Source organism: Lepidochelys kempii, chromosome 1 (assembly GCF_965140285.1).
Source record: "Lepidochelys kempii isolate rLepKem1 chromosome 1, rLepKem1.hap1, whole genome shotgun sequence".
In the NCBI taxonomy this organism is placed as follows: domain Eukaryota; kingdom Metazoa; phylum Chordata; order Testudines; family Cheloniidae; genus Lepidochelys; species Lepidochelys kempii.
In genome coordinates, this window is record NC_136380.1 from 328,635,889 (window position 1) to 328,661,154 (window position 25,266).

Sequence of the window (25,266 nt, forward strand, 5' to 3'; positions counted from 1 at the left end):
GGGAAGTTAGGGGACTAAAGATGGCAAAAGGAGAGGGGGGAGCAGAAGATAATGGAGAAAAGTGGCTTTGATTTCATAGGGCCAGGCTGCGACTGGCCCATGTGCAGGTACACAGTCGGGAGGGGAAATATTAATGGAACCTCTCTCCTTACATTCCCTGTGCAAGGGTCATGCACAATTGTAGTCTTTGCACATTACTGCTGGGGGAATTCTTTGTCGCTGCATATGTACAGAATTCATGTCCCTCGCAGATTTCTTTGTTTCCCTGCAAAAAAATGACTTTCTGACAGGGAAACAAAGGGAAGCTGCAAGAGCAGTCACACACCACTCCCTAGCAGCACAGGTACCACATTTCAGGCAGCTGGCAGAGAGGTAAATCACTGTGGGGCTGGTCTGCTTCCTGCCCCCATCACTCCTCAGTTGTGGTGGGGGAGGGGTCACTGCATGGGGAGCTTCTCCCCCATCTTCCCAACCCCTGTGCATCCAGACCTTCCATACCTAGACACCCCTGCCAAGCCTCACCCGATACATCCAACCCCCCCCTAGCCCTCCATACCCAAACCCCACCCCACTGAACCTCAACCCCTGCATCTGGAGCCCCTTGCACCCAGACCCCCTGCCTCCAGACCCCCACCCCACATCCAAACACCCACACCTCTGACCCCCAACTATCTGCACCCAGACCCCACCCCACCAACACCCACTCCCCTAGCTGAGACCCCCACACCCAGACCCCTCCGCTGAGCCCCAACCACCTTCACCAGGAAGCCCCTGCAAAGTCCCATTGCCCCTGCATCTGGACCCCCCCCCCAACGAGCCTCTGTGCATCCAGATCCCCTCACACCTAGACCCCCCACTGAGCTGCCTGCGCCCAGATTGTCCCACACAGAACCCTCTCACTTCACACCTGGATCCCCCCACATCGAACCCCTTCACAGTTGGATCCTGTCTGGTTGAGCCTGCCTGCTCCACATCTAGTGCACCTGGCACAGAGGGGCAGGGCCCCAGGGTGTTTCTGGGGCAGCCCAGGCCTTGTGCTGTGTCAGGGTCTAGTGCAGCCTCATTGCTGAGTCCGTGTCCTGGGGTGAGGGTGTGGGGAGTGCAGGGTGCCGCCAGTGGCCTGTGCTCCTCACTGCCATGCTGGAACCTCTGCATGTATTTATTGACAAATAGAATTTGCAGAATTTTAAAATACTGTGTGCAGAATTTTTAATTTTTTGGAGCAGAATGCCCTCAGGAGTAGCACGTGGAGTAGTTGCTGCTTCCCTATGCTATCAGGGTCCCACCTCACTCTGAAGGGATGAGACGTGAGGAGGAGATGGGGCCATGTCCCTACCTCCATCTGTACCAGCCCGTGGAATGGGCCAGTTGACCTATAGAGCAGATTGCACCATACCAATGGATGGTGCTGTTTGTGCAGTCTCTCTGCATACTAAACCCCCCCTGGAGCTCTCTATGACAGTGGTCCCCAAACTTTTTTGTCTGTACCTCCCCTTACCTGGTTCGTGCTTCCCCTTACCTGGCCACGGTCAGGGCCGGGGGCCACATCCGAGAGCGGGGCCGTGTTTGGGGCCAGAACTGCAGCTGGTGCCAGGTATGGAGCCACAGCTGGTAATAGGGCCAGGAGCCTGTGGCTGGGGCTGGAACCAGGGTCAAAGTGGAGCAGGTGGCAGAGCAGGGCTGGGTGGCGCTCTCTTCTCTACCCCCCGTGTGGACTGGCCCAGGCCCTGCCGCGCCCTCCCGAAAGTTCTTCCACCCCCCACAGTTAGGGGACCATGGCTTTATGGGGTTATAGGACTCTGCACACCCCTAATGTTCACTGGAAGCTAAATGTAACAGTTGGCCCATAATTATGGGGTCTTCTGTGTTTACTTTCCGTTATTTTTAATGTCTTCTTAAAAGGTTGAAAATTAGAATTTCTTTTTCAATTGACTTTATCTTCTGACAAACCCTATTTTTTTTTCTGTGTTTGTCATGGAAGTATAAATCAACATGGCTGTGTTTTGTTCATTTGGCTATGGGATTACGTTTTTTTTATTTATTTTTACTTCCTATGAATGCTCACAGACTGCTCTGCAGCAGCAGAAAACATTGCATGAAGTTCTGTAAATCATACATAAATAGTGGCTGTTTGAAAATAAAGTCAGCATTAAGAGTGGAAAAATATTTTGTAACTTGAGCATTTTCCATCAGGTTATATCTTTTTAAAGATGGCTTACATTTTGACCCCAAATGACTCAGCTGTATCTCTGAACATAGTACCATACGTAATCTGTTTTGATATACAGGTAGTAGGTGAACATAATTTTAAAATTTTGGCTCGTTAACACAGTTGGAATGAAGGTAGTAAGGGTATTAACTAAGGGATATGTGTAATGTTGTAATAATTCATTAGCTGTAGAGACAGGTTTCAGAGTAACAGCCGTGTTAGTCTGTATTTGCAGAAAGAAAAGGAGTACGAAAGCTTAAAGCTCACAAAAGCTTATGCTCAAATAAATTGGTTAGTCTCTAAGGTGCCACAAGTACTCCTTTTCTTTTAGCTGTAGAGAGGAGATTAATTTTCCTTCAGTGTTAGTAATGTGGTTTACATGATTTGCTTTTTTGTTTATTTGTTTTGCAGGGATACATGTATTGATTCATCCTTCAGGCCAAAATTAAAGAGGATTTCAGAAACATATTTGCACATCCTTTTTGGACTAAATGATGAACAGCTGGTAACCATCACTGAGCAAGTTCACTGAATCTTTACTTTAAAAATATCTTTCACTACAGAAAGGTTTAATTGTGCCTTCAAGTTTATTTCATGATTCTGCCATTTCTGTTGTAGTTTATGTGAAGGAATGTTGGTACCTTGCATTTGTTTCTATATGCTAGTTTTATGATCTTTCAAAATGTACATCTTCATATTGGCATGTTGTCCATGCATATGGTAGATCACCAAAAATGGTAGCATCTTTATCAAAATTGGACAGAATTACCAATATAATGAACTTACTTCTATGTTACAATCTTTCCAAGTGCATCTGGACCCAGTTTCAGTTTCATGATTTTCTGTGTATTATTTGGTTTGACTGATTCTACTAAATAAGAACATTAAGGTAATTGGCAAAGGAAATGAAGAACGTTTTTTAGAATTGGGCTGTCGTCCTGTATAATTTATGAAATTACAGAAAAAATCTTTACATGTACCCAAGATTTTGGAAGAGTGCATTTTAAATAGATCCATAAAAATATCAATAATAAGTATAAAATGAGCACTGTACACTTTGAATTCTGTGTTGTAATTGAAATCTATTTGAAAACGTAGAAAACATCAACAAATATTTAAATAAACGGTATTCTGTTATTGTTTAACGGCATGATTAATCACTATTAATTTTTTCAATCACTTGACAGCCCTAATAAGGTTATTAAATTCTAGCAAGCCACAAAGTAAAAGAGAAGAATTTAAAAGAAAAGATAGAATGTTTCTAGCAATTTAATATATTTTATCAGTAAAACAGTGAATTTTGGGGAAGAAGTGCTGACAATGAGCTTGATTAATGCCTTCTTCGTACATACAGTTCAGTTCTATATTTAGTTTTTACCTTCAGATTTTATGCCTGTAAAAGCAGGTTTATATTGAAAAAAGTTGATAGGGGAAGAAAGATGCACAGAAAAATTTAATAGACAGAAAATTGTATCTGAACATGCATTTCTTTGGACTGTACCATTTAATTTGCATTGATCAATATGGAAAATAAAACTGCCAGGTTTTTTTGGCTATTTTTTAAGCATTCACTATGCAACACCATTTTTAAATTTGTGTATTAATATAATAAATTATTTGTTTAGATGACTGAAGAGTTATGTGGCAAAGCATGGAACTTTTACAGCAAAAACTTAAAGAAACTGTACTTTCAGTAAGTATACATACTGTACATGGAGAATACTGAATTTTTAGGAAAAAATCCTTTTTGTCTAGAATATTTAGTGTTATTGCAGAAAAAGGTGGTTTTCATTGTAATTAGCTTGAACGTTGTCTGGAGTGGTTCACGACTAAGAATACCAACCTCAGGGCAGACTGGTAAGCAGGGCACACATCCCAAACTGGTTGTGAGTTCTATACTTAGATTTCACCAACCAAATAACAATTGTAAACTCCTCAGGCACTATACAGCCTTAACGTGGAGTCACAGACCCCTTGGGAATTCTGATCTATCTTGCCACCCAGACAAGCTTGACTCTGTGACAGATAGTCACTTTACATCAAAGATCACAACATATTCAGTTTACTCTCAGTCCCAAAGGACCAGTCACTTATTCCAGGTCAGTTTGCACCTTCGGTCTCATGCCAGAGACAACACTTGTAGGCAGTCCTGTAAAAAAATAACTAAAAGTTTATTAACTATGAAAAAGAAATGAGTTATTTACAAGGCTAAAGCATTTAAGCATACACCCACAAATGAGATACAATCTTAAATTCAAAAGGGAATAGAAGCTTTTATAATAAGCAAGATTTTATGTCCTTTGGGGCTAATTCAAGACAAGCATCTTGGGGATCTCTTGTTTATGTTTAGGAATCTTTGCCCCTCAGAGTCCAGAAAGCATAAAGAGACCCTAATTCCTTCTGGTCAGGGACTTTTATCCCCATTTCTCTAGAGTGCAGGCTGATGGGCCGAGCGCTTCTGCACGTAACCTCTTCATGGGTGGGTGGGAGGAGCAATCAACAAAGTCTGTTCCACAGTGGCTTGTATGGATTCAATAGTCCTTGCTGATGAGCGGGAGATAACATCTTCTACAGGAATCCAGGATTTTGCATTATTTGAAATTTTTTTCCTGGTTGGTGAGTTACATAGTTTTAGAACAAACATTTTACAGTTATAGAGCAAATACTTAAGTATTTCCTTTTAGCATGGGATACAGATATAAGTAGGATTAATGCATGCAGCATTCTACAAGCATTTTGTAAAGTCTGAGCATTAAACGCATTTTTATAACACTAATATCTGTTTTAACGATACTAACCCACAGGTAAACCAGACTGGTTTCTAGCTATGCATTTGTCAACAATCAGTGAGGCCTGGGGCCTTGGCATGAGCTGGCACCTGGACTGCCATCATCACAAACAGAAGCAAGATGACCAAATTAAATTATTTGGTTTTTCTCTTTTTTAGCAATGTTGTTTTGTATTCAAATTGTAGTGAGCTCAGAGTGCCTGTAAATTCCAGGCCCAATCCAAAGTTAATTGAAATCAGTGGAAGTCTTTTGACTTCAGTGGGTTTTGGACCAAGCCTTCCCTGAACAGCCTCTCATACAGCTTAATCTTGCCAGAGTACTTAAATCCCAATGGAGATAGGATATTTTGGGATAGGGTTAAGTCAAGGATCTGGGTTCCCTTCCTGGCTCTTATTCAGATTCCCTTTGTGACTGCGGGCAGTTCGCTCATTCTCTCCATGGTTCAGTTTCTCTCTCTGTAAAAGGGAGATATATATAAATATTTACCATATATACTCGTTCATTAGCCCGTTGTTTAGAAGCCGACCCCCCAAGATGGATAGGTAAAAATAGCAAAACTCTATGACCCTTCCATAAGCCGACCCTATATTTCAGGGGTTGGCAAACTTTTTGGTTCCTGGCCCATGAGGGTAAGCCCATTAGGGTAAGCCGCTAGTGGGCCTGGACGTTTTGTTTACCTGGAACGTTCATAGGCACGGATCCCCTCAGCTTCCAGTGGCTGCGGTTCGCCGTTCCCTGCCAAGAGAAGAGAAGAACAACAGTGGCACGCCACTTCCCGCAGCTCCCATTGGCTGGGAAGGGCGAACCACGGCCACAGGGAGCTGAGGGGCTCCATGCCTGCAGACGCTCCAGGTAAACAAAACGACAGTGTATTAGATATTCAATTCAATGGTTTCATAGAATTTAAAATGATCAAATGTTGGTGTAGACCCTTTTATAAGCTGACCGCCGCTCTTTGATGCGTCATTTTTTTACCAAAAATATTTGGCTTATGAACGAGTATATACGGTACCTGCATTCTGAATGAATTAGTCGTTAATCAAAAATCACTTCACTGTGGCCAGGAATCTCAAATGTCCAAGTTTTCCATTGGAACTAACATTTAGGGGAGATAAGGTTATTACTTTTTGAGTGGAGAATAGTGCATGTGTCTGATGTATAATTATGATAATCAAAATGGTTAAACATCTTAGGAAAAATCATAAGGCTGCTCCATTATTTCAGGTTTCACTGTTATCTGACTTTACAATGGGAGTTGGATTAGAACCATAAAATGTTACATTTACAGTTGCTCTCAGCTATGTTCAATTAAATTACATTTTGCTTCCAAATTGGGGATTTTTTGGCAAATAAAAGGGCTGTCAGAAAGCCTCATTTAAGTGGTTATCTTTCTTGTTGCTCTGACAAAGAAAAATACTGTACTATAATTAATAAACAATATAGAATCATAGAACTCAAAGGGACCTCGAGAGGTCATCTAGTCCAGTCTCCTGCACTCAAGGCAGGACTAATTATTATGTAGACCATCCCTGATGGGTGTTTGTCCAACCCGCTCTTAAAAATCCCCAATGATGGAGATTCCACCACCTCCCTCGGCAATTTGTTCCAGTGCTTAAACACTCTGACAGTTAGGAAGTTTTTCCTAATGTCCAACCTAAACCTCCCTTGCTGCATTTTAAGCCCACTGCTTCTTGCTCTATCCTCAGAGGTTAAGAAGAACAATTTTTCTCCCTCCTCCTTGTAATAACCTTTTATGTACTTGAAAACTGTTATCATATCCCCTGTGTCTTTTCTTCTCCAGACTAAACAAACCCAGTTTTTTCCATCTTCCCTCATAGGTCATGTGTTCTAGCCCTTTAATCATTTTTGTTGCTCTTCTCTGGACTTTCTCCAATTTGTCCACATCTTTCCTGAAATGTGGCACCCAGAACTGGACACAATCCTCCAGTTGAGGCCTAATCAGCGTGGTATAGAGCAGAAGAATTACTTTTCGTGTCTTGCTTACAATACTCCTGCTAATACATCCCACAATGATGTTTGCTTTTTTTGCAATAGCATTATGCTGTTGACTTGTATTTAGCTTGTATGATCCCCAGATCCCTTTCCACAGTTTTCCTTCTTAAGCAGTCATTTCCCATTTTGTATGTGTGGAGCTGATTGTTCCTTCCTAAGTGGAGTACTTTGCATTTGTCCATATTGAATTTCATCCTATTTACTTCAGACCATTTCTCCAGTTTTTCCAGATCATTTTGAATGTTAATCCTATCCTCCAAAGCACTTGCAACCCCTCCCAGCTTGGTATCATCCGCAAACTTTATAAGTGTACTCTCTATGCCATTATCTAAATCACTGATGAAGATATTGAACAGAACTGATCCCTGTGGGACCCCACTCATTAGGTCCTTCTAGCATGACTGTGAACCACCGATAACTACTCTCTGGGAATGATTTTCCAATGAGTTATGCATTCACCTTTATAGTAGCTCCATCTAGGTAGTATTTCCTTAGTTTGTTTATGAGAAGGTTATGCAAGACAGTATCAAAAGCCTTACTAAAGTCAAGATATACCACATCTATGGCTTCCCCGCATCCACAAGGCTTGTTACCCGGTGATTACCTTGTTACCCTGTAATAAATGATGTGTGATTCTTTGAGAAAATATTTCTCTTTGGGCTCTGAATACTTCTGTGTCACTTAAGAGAGCAAGAACAATGTTTAATATATTTTTGTGGAAGGATAAAATGGTTTAGATTTAAAATGTTGATTTATATTCTTCTTTCATTTTAGTTTTTATTCACATTGCCAAAGAAACTTAAATAACATTTTTAAACCCGAGTTCAGGAAAGCACTTAAGCATGTGCTTAAATCCATCACTATTTGGGAAATTGCTTATACACATGCTTAACATTAAGCATGTGTTTAAGTTCCATTGCTTTCATGTGCTTAAGTGCCTTTCTTGAACTAGATACTTTCTTGAATCAGGACCTCAATAATCACATACTAGCTGGAGCAAGTAATGAATAGAATCAGATCAGTGAGATATTTTACAAACTGATGATGTAACCTATTAATCGAAGGCAGAAACTTTATTCCAATTGGTACGGCTAGGAGGAACTATTATTGAAATATATCACCCTTGAAATGACCACCATCCTGTGACTTAAACTGATCAACATAAACTTAAAGGCTCAAACTATCTTCCATGTGCTTTGTATTAAGTTGCAGAGTTTTATGCATTTTATTCCATCCAAGTCAGAAACCACATTAATACAAATATTAACTTTGCCTTAACATTGCAGTGAATGGATGCAATATTGTCTGTTGCAAAAAAACAGTAGAGAACTTATAAAGCAGAAGATGGCTGTTGCAGCAGACCATTATGACACCAGAATAACGAGAGTAGTAGTACAGAAGTGGAGAGCTTGGGCACAGTTTCGCAAGGAACAAATAGTATGTAAGTCTTGCAAGCTGCTTTGCATAAACAAAAATACAATTTATATACTATAAGCTTAATAGTATTTGAGCAACACAGGAGCGGTGAGTCTTTGAACTCTTTTGTGCATGCAGCTCATTAATAACTTTGCATACTCAGTTATTCACAGGGTTTTAGATTATTGTAAGTATTTGCAATTTTCTCAGGACAAAAATAGATCTTGTATGTCTCAATGCAGAGAAAATAGGTTTTTTCTTGAATAAAATTATTTTTGGAGTTTTGAGTTTAGTGAAAAATAAGACATGAAATTGTTCCTTAAAGATAGGTTTCAGAGTAACAGCCGTGTTAGTCTGTATTCGCAAAAAGAAAAGGAGTACTTGTGGCACCTTAGAGACTAACCAATTTATTTGAGCATGAGCTTTCGTGAGCTACAGCTCACTTCATCGGATGCATACTGTGGAAACTGCAGCAGATATTATATACACACAGAGATCATGAAACAATACCTCCTCCCACCCCACTGTCCTGCTGGTAATAGCTTATCTAAAGTGATCATCAGGTGGGCCATTTCCAGCACAAATCCAGGTTTTCTCACCCTCCACCCCCCCACACAAATTCACTCTCCTGCTGGTGATAGCCCATCCAAAGTGACAACTCGTCACTTTGGATGGGCTATCACCAGCAGGAGAGTGAATTTGTGTGGGGGGGTGGAGGGTGAGAACCTGGATTTGTGCTAGAAATGGCCCACCTGACGATCACTTTAGATAAGCTATTACCAGCAGGACAGTGGGGTGGGAGGAGGTATTTTTTCATATTCTCTGTGTATAAATAAAGTCTGCTGCAGTTTCCACAGCATGCATCCGATGAAGTGAGCTGTAGCTCACGAAAGCTCATGCTCAAATAAATTGGTTAGTCTCTAAGGTGCCACAAGTACTCCTTTTCTTTTTTCTTAAAGATATAATTCTAAGGTCTAGTGTCAGGACTGCTATAATAGAAGATCTGTTTTTAAACAGTAACGTCAAAATCCTGGTTGCAGAGCTGGTATAATTTAGGTTCATATCAAATTCTGCTGTGTGACATCTGCATGACTTTTGAAAGGTCATTGAGTTATTTATAAACGTTTAATTTGTCAGAGTTCTTGTGACCCAAAGACCAGGTAAATAGTTTAAAGGTATTCTAAATTGTTCAGTTTATTCATTTTGATTTTCAAGACTATTTAGTTTGTATGTGTAAAACAGTGACATAAATTTAGTGTGGACATTTTTAGGATATATTTAAAATATCAAAATGTACAATTGAGAATTCTTCTTGCAGGATTAGTCTTTCCTTAAAACAAATACTCCTGTTGAGTTAAATGTGACTGCTCATATGAGCAAGAACTACTGGGGTGAGTTAGAGTTTGCAGGGTTGGAAATCAAATACCAAATTCTGCTCTCAGATACAGGTGGAACTTATGTTGGTACCCATACCAACCAGAGAACAGAATTTGGCTCATATATTTGTACAGTGTCTTAAGTATAAAAATTATTTAAAATCCTTTGAAAAATATGTAATTTTAAAGGAAAAATACACCAAATAACAAGCTGCATATAAACCCAGTATAAAAGATACAAGAATTTTTGTTGGAAAGGAAAGTGACAGCTTTTAAGAAAATTCTTTGGCGGGTAATCATGATGATACAGAGATGGAATCTACCAGTTTTATAATAATGTGTAGTTCTACAGTCCTTTTTAAACCATTTCCATTCTGAAACTAGTTCAAGTTATTAAAAATCAGATCTTTTAAATCAAAAATACAGACCAGACATACTGGACAAGGAACTATAGCATTTAAAATATGAAATATAAAACAAAACTTTCATAGAGATTAAGTTAAGACTACATTTTTGAATTACCGGTATATTGAAAACACTAATTTTGCCTTTATTATTCTTGAACCTTCCCGCTCTCAAAATGTTACATGTAAAATGAGCGAGTGAGTTATGTCCTGTTCCATTTCACTGAGGACAGCGTACATTTTTTTCTCCACTCTGACAGCCTCTTCAAACTTGCTACTTGTTCTGGAATTTAAAAATTGGTGAACTTACTGGTTTTTGGCAGATCCAACTTGCAGATTAATCATGCCTTTATAGATAGCTATTAAAATAAAATCATATAACACTTTTTTGCTTTTCCTGGTAACTTAGTGTATTTATATGAACCAGTACATATACTGTGAGAGTGTTGTTGCTGCTTGTTTCATTATAAAGAACATAGTTGTGGACAGTTATAAATCTGTAGAGCTGGTTGTATACAGAATTGCATTTCATCAGAGGCATTTAACTGAAACATTTATTCAGAAATGAGGTCCTTGCTTTCATAACTTTTGTAATCGAATAAATTTTTTCTAGTGGCAGCAATGAGGATACAAAAGGTCTTTAATGACAATTTGTCCAGAACTATCCTAAGGGCGTGGCATGCAGAGGCTCAGAGTTCGGCAAAAACAAAAGCATATTTTGAGGTACAGAACACAGAATTGTAAATATTACATGCTGAATGATTAAACAATAGATCTCCGTGAACTGAAGCTGCGGTGGGAAAGCAGTCCTAGGTACATAAAATTAAAATGAGCCATTCTACCATGCTACTGCTACCACTGTGGTTACTTAGTACTTAGGTAACACTGTGCATTTTCAGAGCACTGTGCAAAGTTGTTAAACATGAAACCCTGTTAATGCTGGAGTTGCTTTGCAGGGTTGCAGTTTTTGTGATTCTTAAAAATTATGTTCTCAGACTTTCACCGCTCTAAAAATATATTCTGAGTGCTTCCATTGTTTGTGATATTATAAACATAAGGGAAATTTTCCATCAACAGAATACTTTTCAACTGCAATTAAAAGGTAACTTAATATTTTTTAAAAAGTATAGGCCAATTTAAGCAAAGCAGGGTCAGGGAGGTGTCAAGTACTCCCCTCTTTGCCAGCAAAACCCATTACTTCAAGAGGGACAGACAGTGTTTCTGTCTCTGTTTTAGTATGTTTGTCTGCATTACAATATTTTATTGTGTTTGAACACGATTCTGAAGATACAAATTAACTGACATGATGCTGACCATGACTTAGCAGTCACTGTAGACCAGGACAAATCATGCTCAGACATTGTATCAGTTAACCGTAATTAAGCCATGATACAATGCTGAATGTGATTTGTCCCAGTCTTCACTGACTGCTAAGTTGTGGTCAGCATTATGTCAGCTAACTCAATTTTTGACAGTCTTGTTCAAACATTAGGTAATATTGACAGAAGGTGTGAATCCTTTGTGGACAGCGTTAGTTTCCATTGTAGCTCCACTGATGGGAATCCCTGGGGTGAGATACTTAGTTAACTGACTTCTTGGCTGCCCTAGCCAGGAGCCTTTTTCAGACCACACTTTTGGTAAGTCTGGGCTCCTTTAAGTCTTAAATTATAATAGGAAATAATTTTAAAAAGCCAGAGATACACAAACTGCTGCCTGAAAAATAACTGTGCTCATGGCGGAAAGGCACAATCTAAAACTGCTGCTTTTCTTCACCTGTTCTTTCCTTCTTCCTAATCTCCCTTTCCCATTTTCCTTCTCTTTCTCTTGCTTCCATCTTCCCCTTCTTCTTCTTTTTTACACAGCAAATAACGATATTTCTACTGAACTGTATGTACAAACTATTGTAAAACAGGTGTTCTAAAATGCACAGTACACGTATTTGTAAAATACTTCATGAACTTCATCATGATATTGTTGGAGTAATATGCATTGTTGTTATTTTATTAAGTAGATTTATAAATCTACATGAATTAAAAAAACTAATTTAATTTAGAAATGTTGATATATTAGTTGGGTCTTTTTAATATATCTCAGAACATATTCAGTTTACAAGAAAAGATGACACTTTAATCTGGATAAGGATACTTCTGTTGTGTTATTTTTTTCAGCGTTTGGTAAAAGGAGACCAGGAAGAATATTTTGATAAACAGGATGATGTACAATATTCTTCTACCTCAGAAACAGTCAAAGATGAAATATCAAATATACCTGAAAGAGCAATCCTACAGGTTGGTAAAAATTTGTGTACTTGATGGTGTTTTATTTGATACAGTGTTTAAAGAAAAGGACTGAATTATCTGTTAGTGATTGTGGCACTTTTTGCCAGTAAAACCCAGTGTGATGCAGATACAAACTTCACACTGACTAGGAAAGGGTTAATGAACTGCTGTGGGCTGAGTCTGCAGGAGGCATCAGGATTGGAGGGAGGGGTTAAAGATGGAGAGCCCAGCTCAGCCTGCAGGGAAGGAGAGCAGAACTCCAGCTCTCACTTCATGAGAGAAGCCTGTTTGAGAGACTGATGCCTGTCAGGGCCTCCCTGAGGAAAGGTAGGCAGGATGCAAGACTATTGTGGTGATTTGCTACCAATGCGTTGCTTGTTGTTGCTGGGTAAGACGGCAGCAGGTGGTGGCCCATCTGAAGCGGTAACAGCCAAATGAAAACCTTTTGTTTTGTTTACATAACTGGGGACCCAGCAAATGTTGGCTATGAGCCCAGGAGTGATCTAGGGTTGTCAATTCTCTAACTGCTGAAAATCAGACATCCTTGCCCCCACCCCTTGCCCGACCTCTTCCCCCTGAGGCCCTGCTCCTGGTCTGCCTCTTTCTCGAAGACTGTGCCCCCTGCTCAGCCTTTGTATTCATCTGGCACAATGGGAGCACCACAATGCATAGTTCAGTACAATTCTACATATTCTGTAAGGATAGCTGGTTTTAAATTGGGTTAAAAAATCAGGAGGATTAATAAAAAGCAGTTGGGCATTGTCTGAAAAGTCAAACTTGTATTAAATGTTCCAGATCAAATTAGTAGGAGAAATGCATTGTGGGGGTTATTTTTTTGGATTTTGTAGTTTCTTAGGTTTATTGCTGTAATGACATTCTCAGTTGCATCTTCAAAGCATGCTCCACTCTCCTGCATCATGCGGGGGATATGGCCATGTTGGAGATGAGTGACATGGTCATCTTGGTGGAGTGGCAAGTCTCTGGGAGCCTGGTGGAGGGGATATCTAAAAGGCTATGAACCTTAGTTTGGGGCATGAACCAACCTCTAATTGTTGCCCCTACTTGGGAACCCCATAAGAGCAATGTGATTTTTTTTCTTTGAACCTTCCTCTCATTGGAAGACAGTGGAGCAGAGAGGGGGGGTCGGTCCCTGCAGCAAGGGGATGGGGAGAGGTATTGGGGGCACAGTGGGGCAGAAGAGGGGAATCAGTCCCCAGAGTGAGGGGCCACGGCGGGGACAATCAGGGCACAGCAGGGTGGAGGGGGGATTAGTCCCCAGAGTAGGAGGCTGGGGTGGGGGCACAATGGGGGGTGTGTGGGTGGGTGGGTGGGGGGGTCAGTCCCCGGAATAAGGGGCTGGGGCAGGAAAATTGAGGCAGAGGATGGAGGGCAGACTGAACACTTCCAAATCTCCTTTTCGACTGGACTTTCTGGTCTAAAACTGAACATCTGGCAACCCTACCTGTCACACCCAGTTTACGCTAAGAAATTGACCCACTGCTATAAACTGTTATCATCAAGGGATCCCCTTGAACTGATGCTGAAAATGTTTTGACCTTTCCCGACACATTTACAAAGTTTTAGTTTGGCTTTGCTGTACAGAATCCACTCATTTTACGCAACAAAAAAATAAACATGTATTTTTGTAGGACAACTTGTTTTCTCTCTTGCATGCAGTTGTCCACTCATTTAAACATAAATACAGTTCACAGTGTAACCATGTTTTCAATTTTAACATCTGATCCTGTAAAGATTTATGCAGTAGTCCCACTGAAGTCACATCTGCAAGCCTTTGCTAGATCTGGTCTTAATTTCTAGATCCTGTCCATCAAAACTACAACAAACATTTAGTTCCTCTTTGAGTGACTGTCCACACGGATTTCGCTCTTGGTTCCCCTGCATGGGAGACTGGATGCTCTTGGCCTGCACTGTCTGTTGGGGCCATGTCTGAACCCTAGATATCCTTGTGCTGTCCTTCCCCACTCGAGGGCATAAAGAGCAGAGGAGATCCATTTCCTTCTTAGGCCCAAGGCAGTGAGATGGAAAGTTGACTATGTTTGCTTTCTCTGCATATTGTGCTAGTGTAGTTATTATTTTGTATAGTTAGATAGTTATTCCCCATTGGCTAAAAGAATAAATTCTTAGTTGCAGTTTAGGCTAGACTCCCACTCCTGTACAACTGTGCTAGCAACATGGCAGAAGCTAAATCTCCAGGATTCAAGACCTGACCCTCAGATGAATGATTGATGCCTGTGAGCAGCACTTCCACTGCTTGCCCAGCCTAGGAGAGGGACACTTTTTTTTTTCTGAGCTATGCTCCATGTATTGTTCCTTCTCTAAGTGAACTCATGAGCTGGAGAGCCTCATGAAGCCTGTCCTCCTCAAAGATTCAATGCTTGCCTCCTCAGACATTGAGAGGAAGGTCAGAGCTAGGCCATGTCACTGGTCGGTCCCTCTGTTATTTCTCCAGTGAGCCAAGATTTCAGCCTGAGCACCCTGACCCCTCCTTCTAAGAGGCTTACAGTTCTCTACCTGTATTCCAATGCCAATAACATGATGGGGGGGAAAAAGACAACTACTCCAGGGTTGGGCCAAGGCATAGGTCACTTTCTCCAGTATCTAGTAAGTCAAGGCATGAGTCAGACTTCTGGCTCATCTTGGGCTCAGTCTCCTAAGGGTCAAAAGACTGACAAGACCCCTTCAAGTACCCTGGTACCGATTAGTAAGAATGCCACTGGACCCACTAAAATCAACGGCCAACACATATATTGGTACTGAACTTTGCACCAAGTCCTTGGTACCTAGAGCTTGATACTAAGTACGTCAGTTCTTGGTATCTGCCATCTGTGTACTAGACATCTCAGACCCATGTTCCTTCATATCCAGTAAACTCTGCACTGGCTATATTAGTATCCAAATGATTTATGGTACCAAATTACTATAATTGTGGGCCTAGTACTTGAGTCATATCTCCTAGCGAGGCTGAAAGTGGTAATATCCAAGCTACTAATTTTTGAACTGTCAGTACCAGAAATTAAGGGGGTATCTCCAGTACTATCCTCTCCCACTCAGAGGCAGGGCACTCCACATAACATGGCCTCACCCTTGGATGAAATGTACTGCATAATCAACTGCCTCCAGATCTATGTGCCTCTCCCCAAAGAGGCAGTATAGGCCATTGCAGCTGTGTCAGCTGATGCAGCCTCAGATCCTAGAAAGGCAGGAAGAGGAAAATGAGGAAAAGATCCAACTGCTGCGTGGGGAAGAACACCTGGTCCCTGGTGCAATCTCCTTATCCTTCCCAGAGGATATCTTTCCATGAACTTTCCCATTCCTTCCTCAGTGGATTAAAGTGTCCCAGGAAGGACCTAGTCAAGCACATGGCAGAGACCCTGGATATATGACTGGAAGAAGAAACCATAAACTCCTGCACATCTTATAGCCTTCCATACCTGGCAGGTTTGCTTTGCCTATAAATGAGGGACTGTCGGAGCCTGTGAAAGACCTGTGGTACACACCAACATGTATTCCAGCCACATCCAAACAAGTTGACAGAATGTACTAGGTCCCCTCCAGGAGATTTTAATACCTTAATTCCCACTTGTTTGATTTTAGTGGCTTCTGTCCAGGAAAGGTCAAAATAACAAGGAACTCACAAATCCTTAACCAGAGAGAAGAACCCAAAGAAGTTAGATCTCTTTGCATGTAAGGTGTACTCCTTTGCCACTCTCTGAATGCATGTGATTAATTCTCAGGCCAACATCTCCAGATATGATTACTTAAACAGGGGGATAAGTTGTCTCAGTTTGTGAACAAGTTACCAAAGGAACATCAAGAGGAACTGATAGAGGAACAGTTGATTTGCTTGCACTTCCTTACGGTATCCCTATAACCTACTGTGTACAAAGAGTACATGACAGCAAGGGTATTGAAATTTGCATCTATGCAGCAGACAGTGCCTGGACATGTTTCTCAGAGTCCCACAAAAAGTCCTCTCCTGCTGGAAAGACTCTTCAGGTATGCAACAGGGTACTATTCTCTGCACTTCTTCCTACCAAAACTCGAGTGAGAGATGCCTCCACTCGGGAATGGGGGCTACTTTAGGTCACCTCCAGTTTCAGGAATGATGGAAGCTTGATGTCACATAAACATCCTACAGCACATAGCCATCTGCTTGACATGCAAAGCAGTCTACATCTTCTCCAGGGGTTCACAGCATAAGTGACGACAGAACACCAAAGCTATATATTGTGTCAACAAGATGATCTCCACTTTGTCAGGATGTAATTTGGCTCTGGAAGTGTCCTTTCCAGATCAAACCACACCAGTGGAGGCTCTGCACCTCCATCCCCTCCCATTTCACTTTATTTACAGAGTTGTTAGACATTTTGGGGAGCCCTCTGAACTTGGTATTCCAGTACAACTGTCTCTCCCTTTCCTTCTCTCTTGTCAGCCCTGTCCCAAGAGCATCTCCCATGTCTTGAAGAGAGTATGGTCACTTACCTTACAGTCACTAAAGTTCTCTGAGAGGTGTTGTCTACATAGATTCCAGGACCCACTCTTCTTCCCCGTACTGTGGAGTCTTGCTTCTCTGAAATTCTGTTTTGGTGAAGGAACTGTGGAAGACTTGGATCAGTCTGCCTTTTATCCGATCAGGTGTGTGTATGTGGTGGGGCTGGGGAGGATGTTTAGAGTGCAGGCATGGCTCCAATGGATATTGCTGGCCAAAAGATCTAAGATCATGTAAATGGTATGCATGCACATCAAGAGAGGAATCCATGTGGACAACACCTCTCAAAGAACCACCGTTAATTTAAGGTAAATAATTGTTCTTTTTGTTTTAGATCTCATTATACATTGGTTATAAAACAAAGCCATTGTATAATTTTTCTCTTTATTCAGTTTTTGTTGATTTTATAGCATATATAGATCACCAATACAGTTAACACTTAGCAGCTACTGAATGCATCCATTTATAGAGAAATACCAACTCTGAGGTCTGGAGCTGGGACATGAGATGGCTTGGCACAGAGACTGCTTACATCACTTTGTAAATTTTGTCTTTTTATGGAAAGAATGGAGTGCAAAGTGAGGGTTCTGTTGCTGGGTTGGAGTCAATAGACTGCTGAACTAAAAAAATAGAAACTTGGGTGATTCTTGGAACTTTCAGGTCCTATTGCTGAAACATGGTACATACAAATATGATACCATAGTGAGAAAAATGATCAGTTTCATGTATTTATCCTTATTTTATATAGTTACATCTTTTTATCACATATTACCTAAAGTCAGCCCCTTATCAGATTGTGAGCACAATTTGCCAGCAAGATTTTCCTAGGAGGTTACAGTTCTTTTGATTCTGTTTTTTGGGATTTGATCTTCTAAAAGATTCACATCTACTTAATAAACTGAATCTTTATTTCACCTTCCCTTCCTCAGTGATCTGTGGCAATTAACTGAAAATAAGGTACCATCCGTAAACAGTCTTGTTTTCCTGTAGTAGAGAGCTGTGGCTTTCTCTTTTCCCCAGGCTATGCAGTTGTAAGATAAAGAGCATTGAACATACAATATAGCATCTATGCCTGCTTGAAGGAGGCTAGTGTCTAAGCGATTTCTTATGTTTTCATTAGTGGAACTAGGATTTTTCATGTCCCCCTGTGATACTCCCTAGGGTAGCATCTGGACTGTTGAACAGCTGTGTCCCCTCAGCTCTCCAGCCTGGGATGCCCTTTACGCTACTTTGATCGTGAACAACCACCCCTCCAGGTCCTGTCCACACACAGCCTCTAGTACGTAACTTGCTCCCAGTATGAGTGCTCCTCGCTAGCCACTCATGAATTACATATAGGGTAACACCAGCATATTCTTAGTCCCAGCCTTGCTTTCCAGAAATGTGCATCTTATACTGCTCAATACCCTCCTGGACAGTACAAGGTCATAGAAAGTCCATCATTCCATCAAAGGAAAATGATTGTGCACCAGCCTTGTTTTCTCAAGTAGAGACTCCCAAACACTTCAGTCCAAGCATACACTGGTTTATGTAAAACAATAAAACATGTTTATTAACTACAGAAAGAGAGACTTCTGTAGTTAATGGGTTGGGCTAGATGACCTCCTGAGGTCCCTTCCAACCCTGATATTCTGTGATTTTAAGTGGTACAAGTGATAAGGCATAAAAGTCAGAATTGGTTACAAAAGAAATAAAAAGGTAAAATTGCAAGCTATTTCCTAACTTTAACAAGCGAATAGGTTTAAAAGCAAAAGGGTCTGTCTCACCATAATCTGTAGGCAATTTCATAGGCTGGGTCTTCTTCCAGCCTGGGACCCTATATTACTCTGAAATATGAATGTCTGTTTATTGACTCAAATGGCTAATAGCATATTTTTATGCAATTAAATCATGCATCAGATAGGAAATACAGAAGTAACCTATCTGTCTAACTATTCTGAATTTACTGATGTTTTTAAAGGAAGGCAAATGCTAGATTAACTTTTCAACATGTTACTAGATTTCATTTTTTGAACCCTGGAAATAATTACTTTGCAATATGTTGAGATTTATACAATTCAGCAGACTAATGTTTTCAAGAGATATAATTAGAAACAGCAGTTTGGAAATTGAGACAATTTGATGTTAGGCATAATTTACTAGATATATAATTATAGGTTTGTATTTACTGCATTTTTATATTGTTACATCAGCTTGTGAAAACAAAGTATTAGGGCGTTATTTAACAGGCTAATTAAGTGGGTATATTGTATCTGTTAAGTAATATGTAAATTTCAAAGCCTTCTTAGTTACCAGCTGGTACAGATAATCAGCTTAGCAGTCACAGACAAAGGTCTTTGCAATAAGTGTGATACTCAGGTTCCCTGCCAGATAACTTGGATATTGATTTTGTTCCATGTAGTCCTGGCAGGAAACACAACGGAAGGAAATCATGTGTTGATGAATTTGGCAAGCGTGCACTCTCTTCTGGATGAAAAATACAGCTGTATTAAGAAGACTTAAAGTTGTTATATTGTTTAATACCGTAGGAAGTACAATGTTACTCTTTAGTAGGAATATCACTTCTTTTTCCCATAAAGTATTAAATAATAATGTGAAAAACTCCACAACCACTAACTACTAATCCTACAATTTCCTATGCTGTAAAAGCAAAATTATAGTTTAGTGGATGGATTTTGTCCCCACAAGAACAGCTAGCTCATATTGCTAAATCATGCCTAGTTGATTCTAGTTCTCTATTTTGTTGTTGTTAGACTTTTATTACTTTTACCATAAAAGAAAGTACAGTAGAGCCTGGCTAATCTGCATTTTGCTAATCCACACACTTCCTATTCTCACAAATAAAGTATTCTCTGTACACTTTCTGATCAAACGTTTGATAACAGAGTTTGAATGCAGTTTGATATTAGTTTCTTTGGCAAAATGTGTATTGAAGATCTTTTCTCTATTATGTTGTATTTTCAATAACTAAAATGATATAGAAGTGTCAAACACTGGAGTTGGTGATGAACAAGTTATCAAAATTCAATTTAAGGCATTGGTGCCCAAACTTTTCCTGTCATGCCCTGCCTTACCAGTAATGGAGCTGGGGCTAGAAGTGGAGCTGGCCTGGGTGTGGAGAGGGAATGAGGGCTGAGGAGTGGAGCTTTGGCTCTGGGGCAGAGCAGAGCTAACACTGGAGCTGGGTTGGGGGCAGAGCGGGGGTGGAATGGAGCTGTGGTTGCGGGGAGGAGCGGAGCTAGGGCTGAAGCTGGGCTGGGAGCAGAGCAGGGGGCAGAGTGGAGCTGTGGCTGGGGGCAGAGTGGGGCTGGGTGGTGCTCCCTCCCTGCCCTCCGTGGGGGCTGGCCTGGGCCCCGCCATGCACCCATCCATAAATGTTCCTCCATACCCCCCTAGGTAGGCACGCCCCACAGTTTGGGGACCACTGATTTAAGGAGTGTATTTTATTTTCTGATTAAGTAATTTTAAATGGTTGTGTCTATTAGGTGGTAACACACAAATCAAATCAGCATTGAGAACTTTTGGAATAGTTGTTCAAGCAAGGACTTGTTAATCTTTATGCCTGTTTTATGTCAATTTCATTTGGCTATAACAGATCAAAAATCTGTCTTAAAATAAGACAGATTTCGAACCTTTTTAGGGTTCACACTGTGTTCACATCAAAATGGGGCACAAGTTTAAAAATTATGTTAATAAGTTTGTTAATTATCTTCTATGAATGCTTGCCTTTATAGATGTAATTATAATACTTGGGGATGCATACACCTTGTTGGAACATACTTAATATCAAACTGAAATCATACTTCATATAATGACATACTTAATGCAATATTGTTATAGTTATTGTCTGTCCCAGGATATTAGAGAGACAAGGTAGGTGAGGTCATACATTTTATTGGACCTACTTCTGTTGGTGAGAGAGACAAGCTTTTGATTTTACATAGCGCTCTTCTTCAGATCTGGGAAACATACTCAAAGTGTCAGAGCAAAATACAAGGTAGAACAGATTGTTTAGCATAAGTAGTTAACAAATATTTCAAGGGACCATTTATGGTGAAGTGGTGCATTAATACCCATTCGGTCATAGGAGGGAAGGGAAGTGGGGGGTGGAGTGGGGGAAGGCAGCTGGCTGGGTTATTAGTGAGTAATAGATTGTTATAAAAAGCCATAAATCCAGTGTCTCAATTCAGTCCATGATTTTTAATGTCTTGCAAAGTTATGAATTTAAGCAGCCAGGCTTGACTTTTGAAAGTGTTGTGCAACTTTCCTTTGAGGATGAGCACTGATTGGTCAGATATAGAGTGATCTCCAAGCTGAGAAGCATCTCCAAGCATCAGAAGCAAGCTCCCCACAGACCAGGACACACCAACTCCAAGCAGCACCAGACTCTGCCAGAACAACAGATGCAAAACCTGCAGATGTATCTCCACTGCTACAATGATCAATACCCCACACAATACACCTTTCAAGATCCATGGGTCCTACACATGCTCATCACAACATGTGGTGACTTCATCCAGTGCACTAAATGCCCCGATAACAACTACAGTATGTTGGTGAAACTAGACAATCTCTATGCTCTCAAATGAACTCATACAGGAAAACGATAAAAACCAAAAACACCATATCATCTGTGGGTGAACATTTTTCACAAAGAGATCAGGTATAGAGTGATTGATCAGTCTTTATCCTCAAAGGAAACGTACACAACACTTTGAGAAAATAAACCTGGGAGCTTAAATTCATAACTTTGCAAGACACTAAAAATCATGGACTGAATAGAGCCACTGTATTTATGGCTTTTTATAACAATCTGTATAACCCACTAACAACTCCCTGCCAGCTGCCTCCCCACCCTTTCTCCCGTCCCCCCCTCTGACTGATGCCATGTTACCTGGAATGGTCCCTTGAAATGTGTGTTAACTACTTATGCTGAAAAACAATCTCTTCCTCCTTGTATTTAGGTGTGACACTCTAAGTATGTTCCCCAGACCTGCAGAAGAGTTCTGTGTAAGTTTGAAAGCTGGTCTCTCTCACCAACAGAAATTGGTCCGATAAAAGATATTACCTCACTCACTTTGTCATACTTAATGAAACACAGTGTATTGTGTATATTGTTTTCTGAAAATTGTAAATGAATAAAATGGAAATATTTTTCTATGAAACATATAACTAGTCTTTGGAATTCACTCCCAGAGCTTATTATTGAGATGAATACCGTAATAGGTTTCTGAGGCATTTATATAAATAACAGCAGAATATTTCATTACAATAGATAGCTTTTCTAATTTATCCTATCAATTATCATACTTCTAGGTGTAATTGCATACTTCTGGTTGAAATTAGAATGCATTTTTTTGCATCTAGTATATTTTTGCACAATTACAGTAGGTGCATAACAGGCATTATCTCTTCCTCATGTGCTAGTTGCTTTAGGAGACTTGAAGACTTTTTGGACTAGTGGTCTAGTTCTTTTAGACTGTTTTTGTGTCTCATTTACATGTGCTTCAAAAAAGTCTTCAGGTTTGTAGCGGGTGTTTTAGTTTTTTATACCTATTGTGGTAAACCCAGGACAAACTGCTACAAAAGGGGGGTAGTAATTAATCCCAGAGGATTAAAAGGCCCCTCCCTATCCACTGAGGAGAGACAACCATGGGGCAATAAGGTTCAGCTGGAAAAGGGGTTGCTAGGGAACCAATTAGGTTCAGCTGACTCCAACTACTTGGGACCTTTTTAAACCCTCCCCTGGTTGGTAGGAGTGAGGGGAGTAGGGAAGTTACTAGTAGGCTGCTTACAGCAAGACACCAAGCCTCTCTAGTAGGGAGGCTGCACTTGCTCCCCAGAAGGGAAGGAAAACAAGCACAAGGGACTGACTGAGGAGAGGAGTAGCAGGACCCTGTGCCACCTATAAGGATTCACCTTGCCCCAAACCTGAATCTCCAAGGCTAAAAAGGACTGAGCCTACTGAGGCGAACAAGGTATTTTGCCACCCTATATATGTAAGTGCCTATATATTTTAGCATATTATCTAAGGACTCATGCCTACAAATGCTTATGGGTGTGTGAAATGGCCTTCTCACCCCTGGGGTGCCACTTGGAACTGGGGTACCACTGAGCCCTTTGACACACCAGCCTGGGTTCCCTTCACACTATTGCTGAGGGAAGCCAGCCAAGCCTTCCCTCAGGCTTCAGACTGCACTTTACCAGCACACATACAAGTAGGGGGACATGCAGGTGCAGAAACATACAGAGATGCTGTGATCAGCTCTGCATGGGAAGATTCAGCTAAGGAATTGCCCAGGACTCAAGTCCATGCCTCTAGAGGGTAGACCCATAATTCTACTGTCTTGTGCTGCACAGAGAACTATATAATGTAAGCTCATGAAATTTGCCTCTGTGCCTGCAAGGGCTGGGGAGGAGATACAAGCGAAAGGAGGACACTCAGGCCTAAGAATAGTAAACTATGCTTTACTGAAGGAAGGAAGAACTTATGCTCCAATCTTTGTGGGGAGCCCCTAGGACATGTGGAAGGGCTGCAGGGGACTCTGGCCATTTGGGACATTTGACCAGGCAGGACTCTGCTGGGGGGAGTCCTCTGCAGTGCTATATTCTTATATGTAAGAATATATTCTTATATGTAACAGCTGGTTACATTCTTATATGTATGATTAATGCTTATTACATTAACTTGTTTACAGGCAAAAATATGCTGAGCTGTGCTACAATATCTTTTGGCAGGGTCTGTCGGACAAAGTTCATTAAAACTGCCTGCATCCTCCGCTTACATCCAGTCACATACTCAGTCCACCACTTAGCTCCTCGCCAATCTTCCGCAACCTTGCCCCTACAGCCTCCTCCCTCAATGTAGAGAAAGATCTGCAACAGCTTTTTGCCTCCCAGTTATGAATTCCACACACTGGGTTTTAGACCAAACAAAAAAGTTTATTAACTTCAAAAGAGAGATTGTAAGTGATTATAAGTGATAGCAAACAGCTCAAAGCAGATTATCCAGCAAATAAAAGAAAGCTCAATCTAAGCTTAAAATACTAAAGAAACTGGTTACAAGTAGTAATTTCTCACCCTAAATGTTGTTTTAGGCAGGTGGCAGAGATTCTTAAAGGCCAGCTGCACTTGCCTGCAGCTTAAAACTTCAGATACTTCATTCACAGGCTAGACAACCTTCCAGCCTGGTTCTCCCCTCATTCAATCTTTTTTCTTAGATGTTTACAGCTGTCCTCTTCGGTGAGGATTCTGTGAAGAACCAACCCTGATTATGTCACTCCCATGCCTTAAATAGGTTTTACATATGGCAGGAATCCTTTGTATTCCAGGGTGATTCCCACCCCAGTCAGTGGAAAAATACTAGTATTATCATGGTGTGCAGTATCAGGTGAGTTGATCACATGATCCTGCAGCCATAACTCAAAGGCTGTTTCACAGAGTTGCCAGGAAGGCTCCCTGGTGGGAGATTAGCATCTTCAAAGACCTATTTTTCCTAATGCCCCTTCCTGGCCAGCCATTTAGACTGATTACATTCTGTCCGGTGAGTGTTCCCCAGGTGTAAACACACTTGTAATGGATGCATAGACAATATTCCTAACTTCAGATACAAAAATGATACATGCCTACAAGTAGGATAATCATGTTTAGTAAATCATAACCTTTCCAATGATATCTCAAATGCCTTATCTTGCACAAAATACATCATAATTAGGCAATACTCATAATAATATTACTGTGGAGAATATGGGGCATAATGCCACACCTCTCCCTTTAGATTACAGCCAGAGGGTTACTCACTGACTAATTCAAAGTCAGTGTGCCTAATGTCCTCCGTAGGTCTTGGTTACACAACTTCCAAGTGTTAACAAGCATTGTAGTAAGAAAAGAGGACTTGTGGCACCTTAGAGACTAACAAATTTATTTGAGCATAAGCTTTCATGAGCTACAGCTCACTTCATCGGATGCATTCAGTGGAAAATACAGTGGGGAGATTTATATACACAGAGAACACGAAACAATGAGTGTTACCATACACACTGTAACAAGAGTGGTAAGGTGAGTGTTGTTCATAGGCTTTTTTGCGAAGTTCTGTGTTTCTTTTTCCAAGTTGTCTGAAAGCATTCTAGTGTGCAGCATTGTTAACACAGTGCCAATATCAATATCCTCTAGAGTGTAGCCACCAATGCCATGAGATGAAGTACCTCAGTTTCCCCTTCCACACAGCAGTCTAGGTTTATTATGCTTTTTCTGCTGTGCCAAGCTCTAAG

At 40.8% G+C, this 25,266-nt stretch overlaps 1 protein-coding gene across 12 annotated transcripts in view; it reads left to right on the forward strand.

The window, feature by feature from the left end:
- Positions 1-25,266, forward strand: part of FBXL13 (F-box and leucine rich repeat protein 13) — a 178,838-nt gene that overhangs the window by 13,038 nt on the left and 140,534 nt on the right. For 10 of the 12 annotated variants that reach the window (XR_012156835.1, XM_073328536.1, XM_073328539.1 and 7 more), the window contains exons 3-7: positions 2,621-2,714; positions 3,835-3,902; positions 8,298-8,452; positions 10,821-10,930; positions 12,376-12,495. Coding sequence is in view for 11 of the 12 variants with exons in the window: in XM_073328536.1 (XP_073184637.1) it covers positions 2,621-2,714; positions 3,835-3,902; positions 8,298-8,452; positions 10,821-10,930; positions 12,376-12,495 (547 nt within the window). In the remaining variant the exon portion in view is untranslated. Of the gene's footprint in view, positions 1-2,620; positions 2,729-3,834; positions 3,903-8,297; positions 8,453-10,820; positions 10,931-12,375; positions 12,496-25,266 lie in introns of those variants that run through there. The other 2 variants (XM_073328543.1, XM_078851159.1) reach the window with 2 other exon arrangements.